The sequence below is a fragment of the Rousettus aegyptiacus genome, unplaced genomic scaffold (assembly GCF_014176215.1).
Source record: "Rousettus aegyptiacus isolate mRouAeg1 unplaced genomic scaffold, mRouAeg1.p scaffold_m13_p_6, whole genome shotgun sequence".
Lineage (NCBI taxonomy): Eukaryota > Metazoa > Chordata > Mammalia > Chiroptera > Pteropodidae > Rousettus > Rousettus aegyptiacus.
The window spans coordinates 91,370,045-91,386,986 of NW_023416309.1; the positions used below are offsets into that span (position 1 = coordinate 91,370,045).

Consider the following 16,942-nt stretch of genomic DNA (forward strand, 5'->3'; position numbering starts at 1 on the left):
CCACTGGTTCACATTCCCCCTCCACCATCACTGCACCCCTGAGAAAAGAAAGAAGAGAGAGAGAGAGAGAGAGAGAAATATGACCATCTCAGTTCACAGATAGCTCATATCCAAGCTTCCCACTGAGAACTGTGAGACCAAGGAGAAATCTCATCTCCTTTCTGCTAACCCACCCCTATCTCCTTCTCTTTCAAATTATTTTTCCTCTACTTTTCAGATTCATCATCATTCAAAAGAAAGAAAGTCACTTTGGTCTTTTAAGGGTACCTTTTCATGAAGCTTTGTGTGTGTGTGCTTCCCTCTGTAGTTTTGGGGAGGCAGCAGGGGGCTTGGGGGCCAGTGAAAGAAGGGCGAAGGGGTTTCTGCAATGCTGCTCAGGTAGGAGGTGGGATGCGATTGAGACAGGGAGGGGCGTCTCCGGGCTGTCACAGAAGCCTTGTCAAGGGACATTCATTTTCCAGCCTTCAAAGCTGTGAACAGAAAAGTTAGAAAGAGGAGAATAAGATTATAGGTGGGGAAGGTTCATTTTAGGAGAGGCAGTTCTATCTTCAATGAAATCAATCACGCCCTGGCTTCTCAGCCACAAAGCCTAATCTTTGACCTCTGAGGCGGTGGGTGGAAAAGCACCAGGGTGCAGGCTGGGGAGTCAGCACCCTGTCAGAGGTATTTATTGTTGCACATTTATTCAGAACTCCGTAGGTATAGCTGAGGAAGTTGGGGTGTGTTTGCAGGGCTTTGAGGAGACACGGAGGACGGGCTGGGGTCAGCACACACCCCTCAGGGAATATAGGGTTGTCGAGACACACTCTGCGGCACAGCCCCTTGCCCCCTTCCTCTCTGAACTTGGACAAGGCTTGCCTCAGTTTCCTTATGTATTCTACCCTGAGCACCTCACAGGGTTGCTGAAAGGGCCCGAATGGGAAACAGATGAGGGAACGTTCAGCTGTGTCACGTGGACGGGAACCATTGTCCTCCCCGGAGGGCGTGCTCCGCCTGTGAGAAGCTCATGTTTCTTCCCTACGTTTCACCCCCTTCTCAAGTCCCAGGAGGCTGCCAAGAGAATGGACAGCCTTGATTCCTGGAGAAGAATCCTGACTCGAGGCTGGACCTTGTGACCCATGCTGGGAGTGCATCATAGCTACTCCCCAGGAAAACTGGGGACCGTAGGTTCATGCCAAAGGCCACAGCTTGGGTTCTTTACATCCTGGGACTCATTTTCAGCAGTGGCTTCAGAATTTCCCGATAGAAGTGGCTTAGGGGCTGCAATCTATTTGGGGAGTGGAGGTGCAGCTAGGAGAGCTTGGAGCCATGTTAATAAAACAAACATCCTGTCCAGAAGGAAAAGGAATGGGTTTGGAAAGCTGCTGACACACTTCTTACCCTTGTCATCGATGGCGTGGGCTTGGGCTGGGTCTACAGGTGGTTAGTGGGAGCAGATATGCCATTGGGGAGACCGAGGCAGGCCTGAAGGCAGAAGCTTTAGGAAGACCCAGAACGTCTCATCTCTGTGAACATGGGCTTCTCTTGCGCTGCAAGTGTCAGCTTTTCAGTACCATCCAGTACATTCTTAAAGGTCTCCAATATTCCAGCATCAGAGGCAACATGGTTGGCTCAAAATTGGTAATGCTTCATGAATTTTATGTTTACAAAATCGACCTCAGAAACACATTTGGCTCATGAAGTGGGTCATACTCTCCCCTCTGGTTACTCATTCATTAAACAGATATGTTGCCAAAACGCAGCAGTTACTCTTGAAGCAAGTATTTGTATAATAAAAATGCATTCACTGAAATATACAACACATGGTCTGACTCTATTGTAACACATCACTAGTGAAATCAAATCAAGCAATATTTATTAATAATTACTATTATTATTATGAAAAGCAAATATTTGTTGAATGCCTATTATACCCTGGGCATTCATCTAAGTGTTTTACATGCATGTTCTCACTTGATCCTAATAACAACCCTATAAGGAGAGTATTACTATGCCCATTTTACAGATAAAACTCAGGGTAATTTGGTGACTTTTCTATGGCCACCTGGACAGTGAATAATAGAGCTGGGATTCAAGTCCAGGTTTGCCCGTGCCAGGCTCACCCTCTTAGCCACAGTAATTGCCTTTTGCTTTTGCTGAGCACCTAATTTATATAGGAAGCCATGGAGTGGAGTGGTTTAACGCACAAACTCCAGAACAAGGCTTTGTGCCTGGGTTTAAATTGTGCTTTCTTCATTTCCATGAGCCTTTTTCTTCATCTGCAAAACAGGAATAATAATAGTATCTATTTCATAGTGTTGAGAATTAAATGAGATGTAGCAGATACAGGGTTTAGGATTCAGTATTAGCTTTTCCTATTATTTCCAGGCATTGTGCCAGGCTTTGCAGGATGAAAAGAAGTCAGAGAGGGAGCTTTGGACCTGAGTCCTCACTGACTCAAAGCCTGGAGCGGCAGAGGAAGCACACTACCTTCTTCACTCAGGCCTTTCTCCTCTAAAAGATCCTTTTGAGTTATTACCAAGAAGCCGTCCACTGACCACAAAGGCAAAATTTCAATAATTTCAATAATTCACTCAGTTCCTGGCTAAAGATGCTCAAAGCAACTTCTAACCCGATGGTTTTCAAAGGGGAAATTGAATTCGCATGCTTTGAAGAGAGGGACTTAATGATTGGGCCCATTTGTTATGTTTTAAACATACATGGACGAGCCATCCCACATAGGCAGCATGTGATGGCTTCTGAGTGACTGTGTGTCTACACAGATTGTCTTCACATCGGTTCCTGCCACCTTAGAGTCCAGGCATGCATTTCCTCTCGGAGATCTGAAGATGCCAAATATAAAATCCGTTGCCCAAAAGAGGGTCTTAAAGTCATCGTACGTATTCTTCAGAGAGGGGAGGTGATGATGAAAACAGAGCCGAATCTTAACGTGTAACCGCTCAGTCTAAACTGGAAGGTGCCATCAAGTGGGCGGATGCTCACTGAGCTGTGCACAAAGCTATGCTCTATTAGGGCCGTCACAGTGTGAAACCACATTCATGTCAGAGCACTGCTCCTTCCCACACCACCAGCCACTTGCTCCTACTGAGCAGAATTGTTTTCTGTCCTCTTCGAAGGAACAAAAGGTCTGAAATATTGAACTGGAAAAAGTGCTCCAGGCACACATTCTCCTTCCTGGGCTCCCATGGCAGGATTTATAAGGGGCCAGAGCCCATGCATTTGTTATGTCATTAGTTCTCCCCACAACCCTCAGAGGTAGAGATGACACTTCCATTTGAGATTTAGGTTTAAAAATGATTAGTAGCTGCTCAAGGTCACATACCTGCTGAGTGACAGATTTGAATCATTGAGATCCACACCACAGAGCCCCCTTCTCTTGTGCCAGAGATGCTGAGTTCCTTGGCGAGGTCTGTGGCCCATGCAATGCCAGCGTTTCGAACTCCCCAGGTGACTCTCCTGGCCTGCCTGGGCTGGGGACCACCGTATTACATCAGCCTTCTTATAAATCGGGGATTTTTAATTCCATCTTGCATCACAGATTCTTTTGGGGGCTGGGGGAAGCTATGGATCGCCTCTACAAAAAAATAAATATGGTTATACACAAAAATTGCATACGTTTCAGGTTATTATGGAAGTTTTGAAGCTTCTATGTGGACCTCCCAAGGGTCATGAACTCATGCTAAGAGTCTATAAACCCACGGCTCCAAATACTTGGCCCCGCACAGAGTTAGCTGGGAGCCTTTAAACAATTCAGATTTCCAGGCCCTTATCCCAGATCTACTGATCACTGGATCTGTTGTCCCATAATATGTTCCTTGATGATTCTTATAAATCCAGTCAGAAAATAGTCTTTGGATTGGTATTTGGAAACCACTCTAAATGATGTCTATTCAATGGATCAGAATTCACTTGTCACTTCTACCTGTGTGATGTTAGGTAAGCTACTTAACTTCCCAAACCTTCTATTTTCTCTTTTGTAAAATGGGATAACAATTGTCCCTACCTCATAGGATTGAAATTGGGTTAGATAAAATGTTCCATGTCTTTAGCACAATGTCTGGCAGATAAATATTTGATAAATGTTTATTTATCACCACATAGTGTTATTTTATCATCTAGGCAACTAATCTCTATAAATGGTCTCTTGGTGATAGAATTGGGAACAGAATCTAATTTCTAGCAGACTGTCAACAAAAATACATGGGAAAAAAAAGGGAAAAAAATCAAAGTTTATTAAACATTAAGGATAACAACAGGTAAAAGTTTGCATTCAATAGCATAACCACCACCAATATCATGGTACACAAACTGACCTCACAAGAACTTGTGCCTGTTTAACAGATGAAGTCTCTGTGGTGTTGCCAAAAGGGTAATGATAGATCGTTATGTTTGGTAAGGTGCTCCAAAATTAAAGATTTCATGTCTACACACACACACACACACACACACACACACACACACACACACACACAAACACACACATCCCTACATACATTTGGTCTTCTGCAAAATGTACTGACTTTAGTTGCCAAGTCTAATCAATCAAGATCTAGGCTAATGCTTTGCTCACTTTTTAAATGACACTTAATTGAGGAGAAAACCTGGAGGAGACCCTGGCTTCCCCAGTGGGGGCTCCTAGGCAGGGAGCTGGCGACTGTGAGAAGAAGGTGCCACCGAGGGCAGAACACGCGGTGCTGTCACCTGCCCCTTGCGGACACCGGGGCACATCCAGGCTTCCACGCCCACACAGGCAGGCAGGCAGGCCGTGCACGCCTGCCTTGGGATTGGTCGGGATTAACTCTGATAAAGTTCGAGTCTTCCTAAAAGGAACATTAGGGGAAATTTAGATAAACTACTGGAAAAAGCAAGGTATAACTTTGCATTTTGTGGAATGTCTGTTGTTTTACCCTGGGACAGTGTGGAGGGGGGTGGGCAAAGGGGAGGAAGGGAGTCAGAAATCCACTTAAAATTCCTGACTCTTCCAAAAACAGACCCGAGACCTTTTAAACAAACACTTAGAATTATTTTGAGCTCCTGTATAAAACCAGTGAGTTGAAAGGAAGCTTCGGGTTATCCACTACAGCTTCCTACCCACCCAATGCCTGAATCCCATCTGCACTCTTCAAAGTGTCCTTTTGCTTTAAGGGACGGTTTTGCACATGCCTGTCCTACTTGCAGATGCAAGGCCTATCGCAATCTTGCCCGAAGTGGTGTTTCAATGGTCAAAAAGTGGCAACTTTCTCAGGAGAAGGAAGTGATCACCTAAAGCCCTCCCATTCCCTACCTACCTCTGCAAGGTAGCATGAGTGGAAGGGCATAGGCTGACTGATTTTTGCCTTTCTCTGAAAGTCTAGTAAAAAGAAATGATGATGTGACCTGGATGAAGTCCTGGGCCACTCATTCCGAATCATGTCCAAATGATGTTGGTATGATTTGGATTCATTTTTAATGGCCCAGTAATTAATCTCTGAAACATGTATATGTGAGGAAGAGGTGACAAATGACAACAGGACTCTCATAATAGCTGCGGCCTGCAGAACTCATTTGACCCTGGTTGATCCAAGTCATTCCAAATCAGGCCGTGGCCTCCCATGCCACTTAGCACAACGACCCTATTTACCGGTTAACTGCCCTGGACAAAAGGCTGCGAGTCCAGGAGTGAGGGCCCATGTGTGTGTGGGGACGATGACCTACATATAAAGCACCTGTAAGACTCCAATTAAAAAATTTTTAAGACGAGGTAGGTTCCTGAAACCTCTCCTGGCACACAAAAGAGTAAGTTTTATTACGATCTTTTTATTTCTTCTGAAAACATTTGTGATGCTCATTTGATACAAACAACTCAACTCCAAGAAAGACCGGTGCTCAGATACAGTTTTTTCAGCTATCATTTTATACTTCAATGAATTTGGATGGTCCAGGGTACAATCCCGTCAACACTTCTCCACTTCCATCTATCATTTGTCTCTGCTTTAGTGAACACTGCCGTTTAATGATTCTGCTGCAATTAGCCTCTTTACTGACAAAAAGACCAATTCTGTGTCCACTAGTGTCTCTTACTGAATTCAGTTCTGCTTGAGATTGTCAAAGGTTCTGTTTGTTTATTAGTTGTTTACCTTAACAATGTATTTCAATTTCGATACTCTTCCATCTCCCACTGTAATCTGTAGTTTAGGACAAAATGGATACCTAGTAGGAATAGCTTACTAATCAGCTTTCCCAAGACTATAAAACTATGAGAGAAGAACTGCTGATGGATTGACAAAGAGACCACCAGGTCATTAAAGAATTAGATAACTTTGGAAGCAGGAAACTAGAAAATCCCATTGATGAAAAGGTATTTTAATCTGGCACAAAATGTTTCTTTGCGATAACAGCAGAATCTTTTGACATCACACAACTTAGTGAAACAGGAGAACAATCTTTAAAGTCAAAACATCCATCAAATTATAAACCATATACATAGCACCAATATTGACTGTATACTGCCTAAGATGCACGTGCCCACGGAGAAGAACAGAATTGTTTGGGGTGTTTGCGATGATATTCCATTCCAGGAACTCATAATTTTGAAGTGAACATTTTTGTGGCAGATGCTTTTCCTGAAAAACACTGTATCATCCAATAAATATTTGACTAACATCCATTTTGTGCTTTTGGGTGACGTTAACTGACTTCTTTCTGAGACCTAATAAGAAACAAGAAAGCTTCTTATTTATTTTAGAGTGGGATTCATCACAGCAAGCCTTGAAACTGTCATAAAACTTTTAAAGTAGAAAACATGCTGATGTATCAGTGATAGGCTTAAAATATTAAAGACTTCAAACGCCCCAAGCACTTCTTCTCTGTACAACGTTGATGAATATATATCTTTGCTATATAATTTTAAAACATGGAATAATTTTCCTTTTCTCTTTGCTATATATAATATATGTCTTCCAAAATACATTGTCAGTATTTATATCTGAAAAATACTGTACAAAAAAGAACTTCCTATAAGTACTCTGTATAAACATTAAACAATTTAATAATCTCTCCTTTTGGTCAATAGTAAACATTTAAATTGATTGGATTAACCGCAGTCTGTGACAATGCCATCCCCTTCTGAGATACACCAGTGTCTTTTACATTCATTTTCAGAAGTCCACTTTATAAAAGCACATCCGTTCAAAAGCAAACAGAGAATAAGAAACACGAGCTCCAGAATTATTAATTTATGAAGCATTCAAAAATGACACCACTAGGAAAAAAGGTCTTACAAAACATCAACTCATTAACTTAATCAACTGATTTTTAAAAACAGCAAGGTATAATTCACAAAAATATATATATTACAAAAAATGGGGAAAACTGAATCTTAAGTAATTGAATTGCCTTGAATATCAAGAGGGATATGGAAAAAGTTAACTAGAAAAATTGGGAGTGGGTTATAGGAGGAGAGGGGAGAGAACAAACCAAATGTATCAATGTCAAAAGCTATTCCAAGACGCATTTTTTTTTTTTTTTTGGCTGTATACTGATAAATTAACCCCTCCTTCTTAGACCTGGCATTTCCCTCCGCTTCCCTGTCCTGGGGATGTTCTGGCATGCTCGAATGCATTACTGTAATTTTTTTTTTTTTAAAGGATGAAATTCTTAGGTAGGGTAAATATCCTACGTCCACTAGTAATACTCAAGCAGCATGCTCTAGCGTACAATAGGATTATTGCTTTAGGTACAGACAGTGCAAAAACACACTCTGTGTTCTATAATAGTAATCTTACTTATCTGGGGTTGGTAGAATTAAAAGGAAACTTAGTCAATAGCAGTAAGTAAATACGGGATCTAATAAATCTAAACAGCACTTTAAATTTGAAGACGATCATCATCCCAACTGAAAATATGAGGAAAGCAACCTATAACTGGATAGAGCTGCGGTGTAGTGCTAAGTAATTTTGTGCACCTTATTAGCACGGTAACTTACAGGTTAAACAGAAACAAAAGCTTGTCGTCTTGAAAACTGAGATCTACTGTTTTACCAGGGCCCTTGTCAGTGACTCCAAGCAGAGGGTCCTGGAAGAGTGGGTAAGAGCGAACACGCAGCAACATCGAAAGGGCAGGAGCGGGGGAGGTGGGAGGGGCAGGAAAACCCACGAGAGGGCTCCACAGTCCAGTAAAAACATGGCACCTTTCTTTTTCGGAACTAAAAGAGGGTGAGAGGGCTATCTGGAAATAGCAAGTGCAAAGAAAAGGACGCGCGCGCGCACACCGCGAACCACACACGGGAGCACAAGCACAGGCGTGCGCGCGCACACACGCCGACGCGCGGGGCGGCTGTGCTGATGCCTCTGGTAAAGTGCTGATGTCAGGAAGGTTGGTTCGGGTGTGGTGCGGTCAGACAGGAAACAAAGTGTCCATCTAGGCAAAGGCCAGCCTCCCCCCCCACCCCGCCCCCGCCCCAAATGCCATCGTCCTACAGGGGCCCGTGCCTGGCCTCGTACTTGGCGAGTATGTTCTTGCACTTGCCCAGCTCCTTCCGCAGATCGGCCACCTCCTGGCGGAGGGCCGAGTTCTCCTTCTCCAGGAACGACGCCCGGATGGCGATCTGGTTCTCCTTCAGGCGCCGGGCGTCGCGCGAGCGCTTCGCTGCCATGTTGTTCTTTCTGCGCCTTGCCCAGTACTTGTCATCCTGCTCATTAGTTACAGAAGGAAAAAGAAACAAGATATTAGATTTCAGCAGAGCGCAGGGTCAGCCAGGGCGCCGGCAGGCCTGCAGGTTGTGCCGAGGCACCAGCCCGGTTGGCTTAACGTGCGTCTCCTCCCTTGACAGCCTCCGCACGTCTGCGAGGAGGGTCCGTGGGCCATGACTTCCTTCTTGGGGCAGGGACCGGCCTGCCACAACACGCTCCTAGGCTCTTTGCCCAGCAGGGTATGTGTCCCACGAGGAGAGATCCAACGGAGGCCGAAGGAAAGCAAGCAGCTCACTGCACGCCCTAAATCACATTTCAAATTTCTCTACTCTTTTTGTTGAACATTTTATTTTATGAACCCTCCTCTTCCATGGGCACTCATATGCTTTTTGGTGTAAGTTAATACCATATTGTTAGAAGGAAACCTGGTAACATCTATCAACTATTTAAATGCACATACCATTGATCTAGCAACTCCACTTCTAGGATCTCATCCTATAACCATCTTCATGTATGTGCCCACAGACACGAGCATTGCAACAAAGAGGAAACGATAATTATCAACAGGAGATTTAAACTGCATTATGATGGAGAATACTCTGCAGCTGTTAATGACCCAGCTGAACCAGAAAGATGTCCATGATATACCGCTACATGGGCAGAAACAATAGTGATCTGCAGATAAATATGTTCGGCCTCACCCCCCCCCCCTTTGGTTAAAAAAAATCATAATATCATGTATTCATAGAAAGAGGCCCAGGAGAATTTATGTCAAGCTAAGTATTAGTGGGCCTTTACAAGGGGAATTGGAGGAGGGAGGCCAAGGAGAGAAGTAGGACCTTTCACCTTTTATTTTATATCCTTCTTAACTATTAGAATGTTACATAATGGGCATGTACACTTTGGTAATTAAAAACAGAAATAAAAAAATAGACTTCTACCTGCCACTGATCAATACACTCATATTGATGGCAGCATTTAAACCACTTACTGTAATTTCCTGTTTAACTGTTCTCTAGGCCTTAATTAGCCTGAGTCATGTTTGTTTAACTATAGTTAACAAGAAAGCAATCCTTTCTCTCCCATCCCCACCCCGCTACTGCTCCCCCTGACAAAAGAAAGGAGAACCTTCCTAGGAAGACTAAGAAATGCAAACCTTCTTCCATGTCTTCCTAATTGATTTATGGTGCCACCTGGTGCATTTTGCCAACCCTCCTTTTTTTTTTAATTTTTTTTTTTATTTAACAACTTGCAACAGCAAATCCCTTAATCCTAGCAAGCCAAATACCTGCGGTTACATGCCGCCCAGAATAAGTGGGTGAGGCCAGTTCAGTCCTCCCCTAGGATTCCAAGGGTGCAGTTAGCACTGGAGGAGGTCATATGGGTTGGGGTCAAAGCTGCAAGCCAGGTCCCAGGTTAGTGGTCCACCCCCATATCTGCCCGTAACCTTTGGCAGACAGGTGCCCTGCACAAAGACAGAAAGAAAGCGAGTCTGCGGCTCACGAGCTGGGACTGTTATTTATAAAGCGCTTTCAGCTTCCTGTACATTTCACAATAATATATAACAAAGTGGGGGAAAAAAAATCTTCATAATAGTGGGTACTGGAATTCTTCGGACAGGTGTGCAATGGCGGTTGGTGGGGTTTGTTGTTTGTGCTTCCGAAAGGGAGCCACAGGAAGGGGAAAGAGGCCAGGGAGCTGGACGAGAGCAGCCGGGAGACGCTAGGGGAATGAAAGATTTCACAGGGGTGAATGGGTCCGAAGGGTTATTAACAACAGTGAAGGAAGCCTCAGTTCTGATGGAAGTTGTGTTACTTTGATGTAGCTCCAATCCCACGCCCTTGGTAGTGCCAGCAATTCTACATACTTGTCAACGTTCCTGGCAGTGTGGTTTCAAGATCATTCGGAAGAGGGGCTGACTTCGGGGGTATTAGAACCTGCGCTGAGGGGAACGGGAGCTGGGGAGGTGGAGAGGTAGATGAGAACAAGTCCCTGGAAAACTGCAGAAGCTGTGTGCATGGCAGGAGACTGATGGGGACATACCGCCACAGGCCATGGCCTTGGTGGTTGGCAACCAGGTCGTAAGGACCAGGGAGTCACCAGCTGCTGACCTCAGGGTAACAACCACTTTTCTGTCTCTCTGCTCGTCTCACTTCTCAGGTGTTTTCATTTCCTAGCCTTACCTGTCTGCACACGCAGGTTAGTTAGGAAAGGTGTGGGATGGGGACCACCTGAGGTAGGGGGCGGGGAGGCGCTGGGAACAGGAATGGAGCAGAAGACACAGAAAGCAGGAATGAGGGAAGGACCGTCCTGGCCGAGGAAAACCAGCTTGCCGTCCTTCGTTGTCACAGAATGGCTGGGGGAGGGGAAAGCAGGATACTGAGCGGGGCTCATAAATTTGGCACTACATCCCTGTCCTCTTCTCGGACTCCCAGGTGCAGATGCCATCTGGCTGCCCAGCTACCCCCTGCCCAGCAAGGGTCCCCTCAGTCCAGTCCCATCACCTTTCCGAGGGCCTCATGTTTGATGCCTCCTCCCCACAGCAGCCCTCTCCTGACAGGTCAATATCCCTTTTTCTCATCAGACTGGAAGCTCCTGGAAGGTAGGAACAATGTCGGTACTGGCTCACCTTGGGATCCCCAGCCCTTGATACAGGGCTTGGAACATGGCCGCATTTAAAAAATATTTATCAAGTGACTGAACGGACGTTGAAAAGTATTAAGACATCAAAGTAATTAAACTGATTCTCAGCTTGGAATCCCAGTATGCCATCCCTTAATTTTCTCAGGGGATACATGCTAACTCAAACAAATGGCTCAAGGGAGGAAGTTCAGGTAGCTGTGGAGAAGCCCATTTATCAGTGGGGGCCGTTACACTCAGTTGGTTTGCCCGTCCAATGCCGGGGGCCACAAATACCTCTGCCACCCGCCCCAGCTCAGTCCTTCTGCAAGGAGAAATATGTTACAGCTTTGCCTCTTGCTTCACATGAGTTCATGGCCTGTGGCCTGAGGCTTCACCCACAACTGAAGAAATCCAAGGACAGATGGCAGGAGAATGTTCCTGCCTATTCCCGACCTGCCGTGTGAGAAGGTCAGGCCTGGCCACGATAGTAGTAACAGGCATAATTCCAGCACAGACATTTTTCAGGTGGCCTCTTTGTTGCCAAGGTTACCTGAGTTATTAAGTAAGCTTGCTCTTTGCTTTGAACTTATAAATTTGGAGACCCTGTGAAGGTCTGGCTGGAAGTTATATCTATTACTCAGCAGCATCCTTTCAAACTACGCTCCATTCCAAAGGAAATCCATGCTGTATGTGCTCCTCAGTTTAGTACAGAGACGAGTTCTCAAATCCACACAGAACTGGATGGCTAAGAACACAACAAGATCAGGAAAATGGCCCGCTGAAAGCTGATACCTAATTGCCCGGACTCAACCCCATGGCGTCCCCTGCATGCCCTGTCTTAGGCTAAACATCAACACCCTGACTAGTTTAGATTTTCTGGTGGTTTATTCCGCACTTTCTTTTCCTCTTTTGATTCTCAGGGTGACAGCTACCGGTTTGTCACCCATGAGCTCCTGTCATAGCCTTTTGGAAGGGCCAACATGGTGCAATGACCTTGCTGGAAGCTATAAGACTTGGGGACGAGGCCAGTGTACCTAGCAGTGCTCACCTTCTTTCATCTTTCTGCTTCTCTGTTTCTTCCACTGCAAAATGGTCTAATGAATCTCTGAGGTCCCTTTCAGCCCTGACATTTGACAATTCTGCATCACTTAAGATAATCACAGGTATGTGGATGACAGCAGTGATTTAAATCTGCCAGGTACGTTTGCTCTTTCTAGATGTGAAAAGCTGAGGTAACTTGGTCTAAATCAGCTCCAAGACAATGACCCAAAGACCCGTTTTCCCAGCCTAGGGATGACTTTCTATTTAAACCATATTTAGGTTTAACAAATGTGGGTCGGAAATTAGAAAGAGGCTAATCATGCCTGGTTCTAGTGCCTTGAATGTATTTAATCAAATCTCCATTGTCCATATGATTGGAAAGAAGCATAAACACAGAAAATTCTAAACAACCACTAATCAAAAGTGGTTCTCATCTGTTATTAGTGGACATCATTTAGGAAAGAATTCCCTTTCCAAAGTACCATTAAATGTGTCAAAATAGTTTAAAGTTGTACCTGACTTCCTAAGGGAAATCTATGTTCCTTTATAAAGAATGTATCCTTTCAACACAAGAGAAAAAACAACAACCTGGAATTAACCTTTTGCTGAGACATTCGAGTGACCATTACTTGAGCTACGGAGTGAACATTGCACATAAATAGTGTCAGGGAACCCACCAGCTTCCTTAACAAAATCCCACTGTGGTCGTCCAAGGGTGACAATGTAGAGAGAGGTCCTGTCTCCAGCTGTTAATCCCTGAGGCCTTCGGGGAAAAGGCAGCAATTAACTATCAATAAAACCCCCAGAGAAAGGGAACCCTTGGAAGGCTCTGAGGTTGAGATGCCCTTCTCAGGTAATCTTCTCTCTCTTTCCAACCCTGAAAGATTTTGGTTTGATTTTATTAGACTGTCCTGGGTATCCTTACAGATAGTAGAGTGTTTGCCTCCTTCATAGGCTGCAAATCACTCTAACATTTTATTGCTTCTTGTTTCAGAAGACACCCATAGAGGAAGCAACTTGCCTAGAGGCACACTCCAAGAAACAGGATCAGGGATCACGAGTCTTGCTTCACTCGTCTGTGTGATCTTCCTGGGGCCACCCTTTTAATTTGCCTCTTGATCTTCCCACTCTCTATCTTCCCAAAGCCTGATTACCAGTTCCAATTTACCTTCAGATCATCAGGGATGAAGACTTTGCGAGCTTTCTTAATCATGGGTTGCGGTTTCAGTTCTTCCTCAGAGAACTTGCGTTTGCGAGGGTCAAACATTTCCTGACCAGGGATGCTGGAGAGGGCAAGATCTGCCGGGTCTGGCTCATAACCCACCGGGACCTGGATGGTGTCAGGATCAATGGGACTCGGTGTATTGCGGTTTGCTGGCAACAGCTGACCTGGAACAACATAGGAGTTTTAATTCACGCACACCCTAGGGAGACCCAGTAGACACTACTTGACGATGCTCCGGGATGAGTGGCAAGAGTCTTCAGGTTACTTTCTATCTGCCCCCAGCACTGTTAATCTTATCCATCCTCACCATGTTCCTGAGAACACAGCAGACTGAGTATGACTTTACTCGTGTCTGATCAGACATAACAAAGACCCACACACATGTTTTCACAAACTAAGCTAAAAACTATCTGCGTTCGTTCTTTTCTATAACACATTCATGGAGCACCCACTACGTGCCAGGCACTCTGCAAGGTGCAATGGGTAAGAATACATGATTTTAACCTTTAAGATGTTTTCCAGGCAAGTCAGGGAATCAGAGCAGTAACTAGCCAGTGAGGATAGAGTGAAGGTGCTGAGATAGAAGTAAACCTCACATCCTTCTAGAGTGTGGGGGAACAGTACACATAGCTCAGATGAGGTTGGGGAACATTTCCCACAGATGACACTTGGTGTAGCCGCATCTTGAGACAAACGGTAACTAACCACAAAAGGTAATCCGGGCACAAATACAAGACAGAGGACTGCATTTTTTTTGAGGAGCCGCGAGTAGTCTGGGCAGCTGCAGCACTGAATCAGAGCACAAGATGGAGGGGAGAGAGGCGTACGTGCAAGAGGCGTGGTGGGGAAGGTGGGTAGCGGGGATGCGATAACAGACCCTGGGCGTCAGTGACGGTTGCTGAGCGCCGAAGCGACACGCAGAGCTGAAGTCTGGGAAGGAGACCCGGGCGGTGTGAGGCACAGACTGAAGGGGACGAGACTGGACGTGGGCGGTCGGCTCCCAGGCTGCCGTGATAACCCACACGCGCGTCAAGACTGGCATCGGGGACAGGGGGAAGGGGGTCGGTTTAAGAGAGATTTAACAAATTAGAAAGGGCATAATGGAGGCAATCTAACTTCCACTTGAGAGTTCTATAGGCTAAACCACTGAAATGCACAAGCATCCATAGAACAACGGGTTCACTGCATTTTGTAACATGTCTAACTGGTGAAAGCGAACTTAATGACAAACCACAATATTTAGGTAGGGAGCTCTGAATCTTGACTTCTAGTTTCATCTAAATTTTGCAGTCACCCCTTTCACACCCAGGGGATAAATGAGTGGACACGGCTGAGCTCCGTGTGGCCCATCTCCTCTTTCTCACTGCCAATGGCTGGACAATACGCATATCCTGTAGGGTTAATTAAAACCTACCCCAGGTTGAAGCATGAAGCCAGTGGCTCAAATTCTAGCTAAACTGAAACCAGGCTCTTCTATTTTCTGGAAGGGCCTGGTGGGGAGCTTGCAAAATGAATGTTTTGGGTGACCTTTTAGGTCCCCACTCTGCTTTGAGCTCTCTTTGTCTCTTGCGTGCCAAAGAGGAAGAGATGGGCCCCCGAGGCATTGGCAGAGGACAGAGATTTCTCATTAGCCAAGCTGCAGCTCAGCTCCAGCTTGTACAGACTGCTGAGTTCTGTATGGGATGGTGTCAAGCTGGATTTGATCCTGTGGCTCTTGACATTGCCTCAGAAAATGAACCACATCTGAGTCAAATGGGGATTTTATTTTCTTTTTAGAAACTGTTTGAATTTAATAACAAAGCTACCCAAAGCCCATCACCACTCTCTACCTAACTTTCCCCAACACAAACACTCACACGCACACATGCACACACACAACGTATGCACGCACAGGCACATGCGCACACATACACACACACACAGGCACAGGCAGCTACTCTTTGGAAGTATCTTTTAATTAATATTCCCCAAATCTAATTGCTCCAAGTTACTTCAGGTTCCTCCTTAGTACTTCAGTATTCTGTTCATCATGTTACATTAAAATGTTCTCCTTTATTGCTTTATAAATGTTTTTAAGTTTCACACATATGCACGCACACATACACGCGCGTGCACACCACACTCCTCTACCAGACATCATGGTCTTTCATGTTTTATCTGTTTCGGCCCCACCCCACTCCGCACGGTGGGAATTCAGCTTCTATAAGAAGTATTCCTCATTTCACGGTGGCCATCTGAGACACTGGGCTCTGTCATTCATTCACGGACGTTCTAACGGTAACACTTCACATTAGGCAGAGCCTTCTTTGGCATGCTTTCTCTCTGGCCTCTTCTTCCAATGGAAGTAGGTCGCCCTACCTGCAGAATGGAGAAAACCTAGCTGGACCCCAGACGAGGTGAATGGCTTCTCTAGTATCACACTGCAGATGGCAAAAAGCCCAAGAAACAGCCAGGTCTGCCTTTCCCTCAAAGCCACTGTCATGCCGCCTTGTTTGTTGATCTACATTTTCTACTGATTAGCTCTGCTGGATTCTCCCCTCCCCCCCTTTCTCTTTACTCCAAAATGCCAAGTGTCACTGGGAAAAGAGGAGGAGGATCTTTATTGTTTTGTCCTACCTTTTGTGGATTTTCGAAATTTAGCATAAGAATTTTCAATTCAAGAACGTTATCATTCCATACTTCTGAAAAGTTACCAAAGATGGTCATTGCAAAATTTTAGCAAATGCAGAAATGTATCAAGAAGTGGCCCTCTCCCCTGCCCCCAATCCATCATGCCGTTCTTCCCAGAGGTGACTGCCCTCAACCGCTAGCGTGAGCCTTTCGGACCTTTTTTTTTTTTTCTTTTTTACACATAAATGATTTAACTACCCATATATCTTGAATAAGTTTTTCAATAGTCCATATATACGATTTCCCATGTTAGTACAAATAAAAATACTTTGTTCTTTTTAAAGAGTGAGCAGTATGTACCTAATTATTCTCCAACAGATTTTTAGGTATGTGGGTATTTTTGTAGAAGAGATTCCTAGAAGTGAAACTGCTCATGCAAAAAGCATGTACATTTTATATTTCTAAATGTACTGCTAAACTGTCATATCTATTTACACTTGCACCATCATTAATGATAACTCATTTTATTGCAATTAAATATTAATTTTTTAAATGCCAGTCAGATATACAGAACTATCACTACTGTTTTAATTGGCATGTCCCTTGTTACCAGCGAGACGGGACATCTTGCATGTTTATTGGGTATTTATTCTTCTCCTATTTACCACCTCTTCATAGTCTTTGCCCCCTTGTAAACAGATTTTGTTGCTTATTCATTTGTAAGAACTCTCTGTAGACTATAGATATAATCCTTTCATCTGTTTTATCCACAGAA

General features: G+C 44.6%; 1 protein-coding gene across 4 annotated transcripts in view; it reads right to left on the minus strand.

Moving 5' to 3' along the window:
- HLF (HLF transcription factor, PAR bZIP family member) overlaps window positions 1-16,942 on the minus strand; it is a 63,966-nt gene that overhangs the window by 7,819 nt on the left and 39,205 nt on the right. For 2 of the 4 annotated variants that reach the window (XM_016154779.2, XM_036223397.1), the window contains exons 3-4: window positions 13,501-13,721; window positions 5,777-8,671 (exon numbers count right to left, since the gene is read on the minus strand). In XM_016154779.2, the coding sequence (XP_016010265.1) occupies window positions 8,453-8,671; window positions 13,501-13,721 (440 nt within the window). In that variant the 3' untranslated portion in view covers window positions 5,777-8,452. Of the gene's footprint in view, window positions 1-267; window positions 3,575-5,776; window positions 8,672-13,500; window positions 13,722-16,942 lie in introns of those variants that run through there. The other 2 variants (XR_004951485.1, XM_016154783.2) reach the window with 2 other exon arrangements.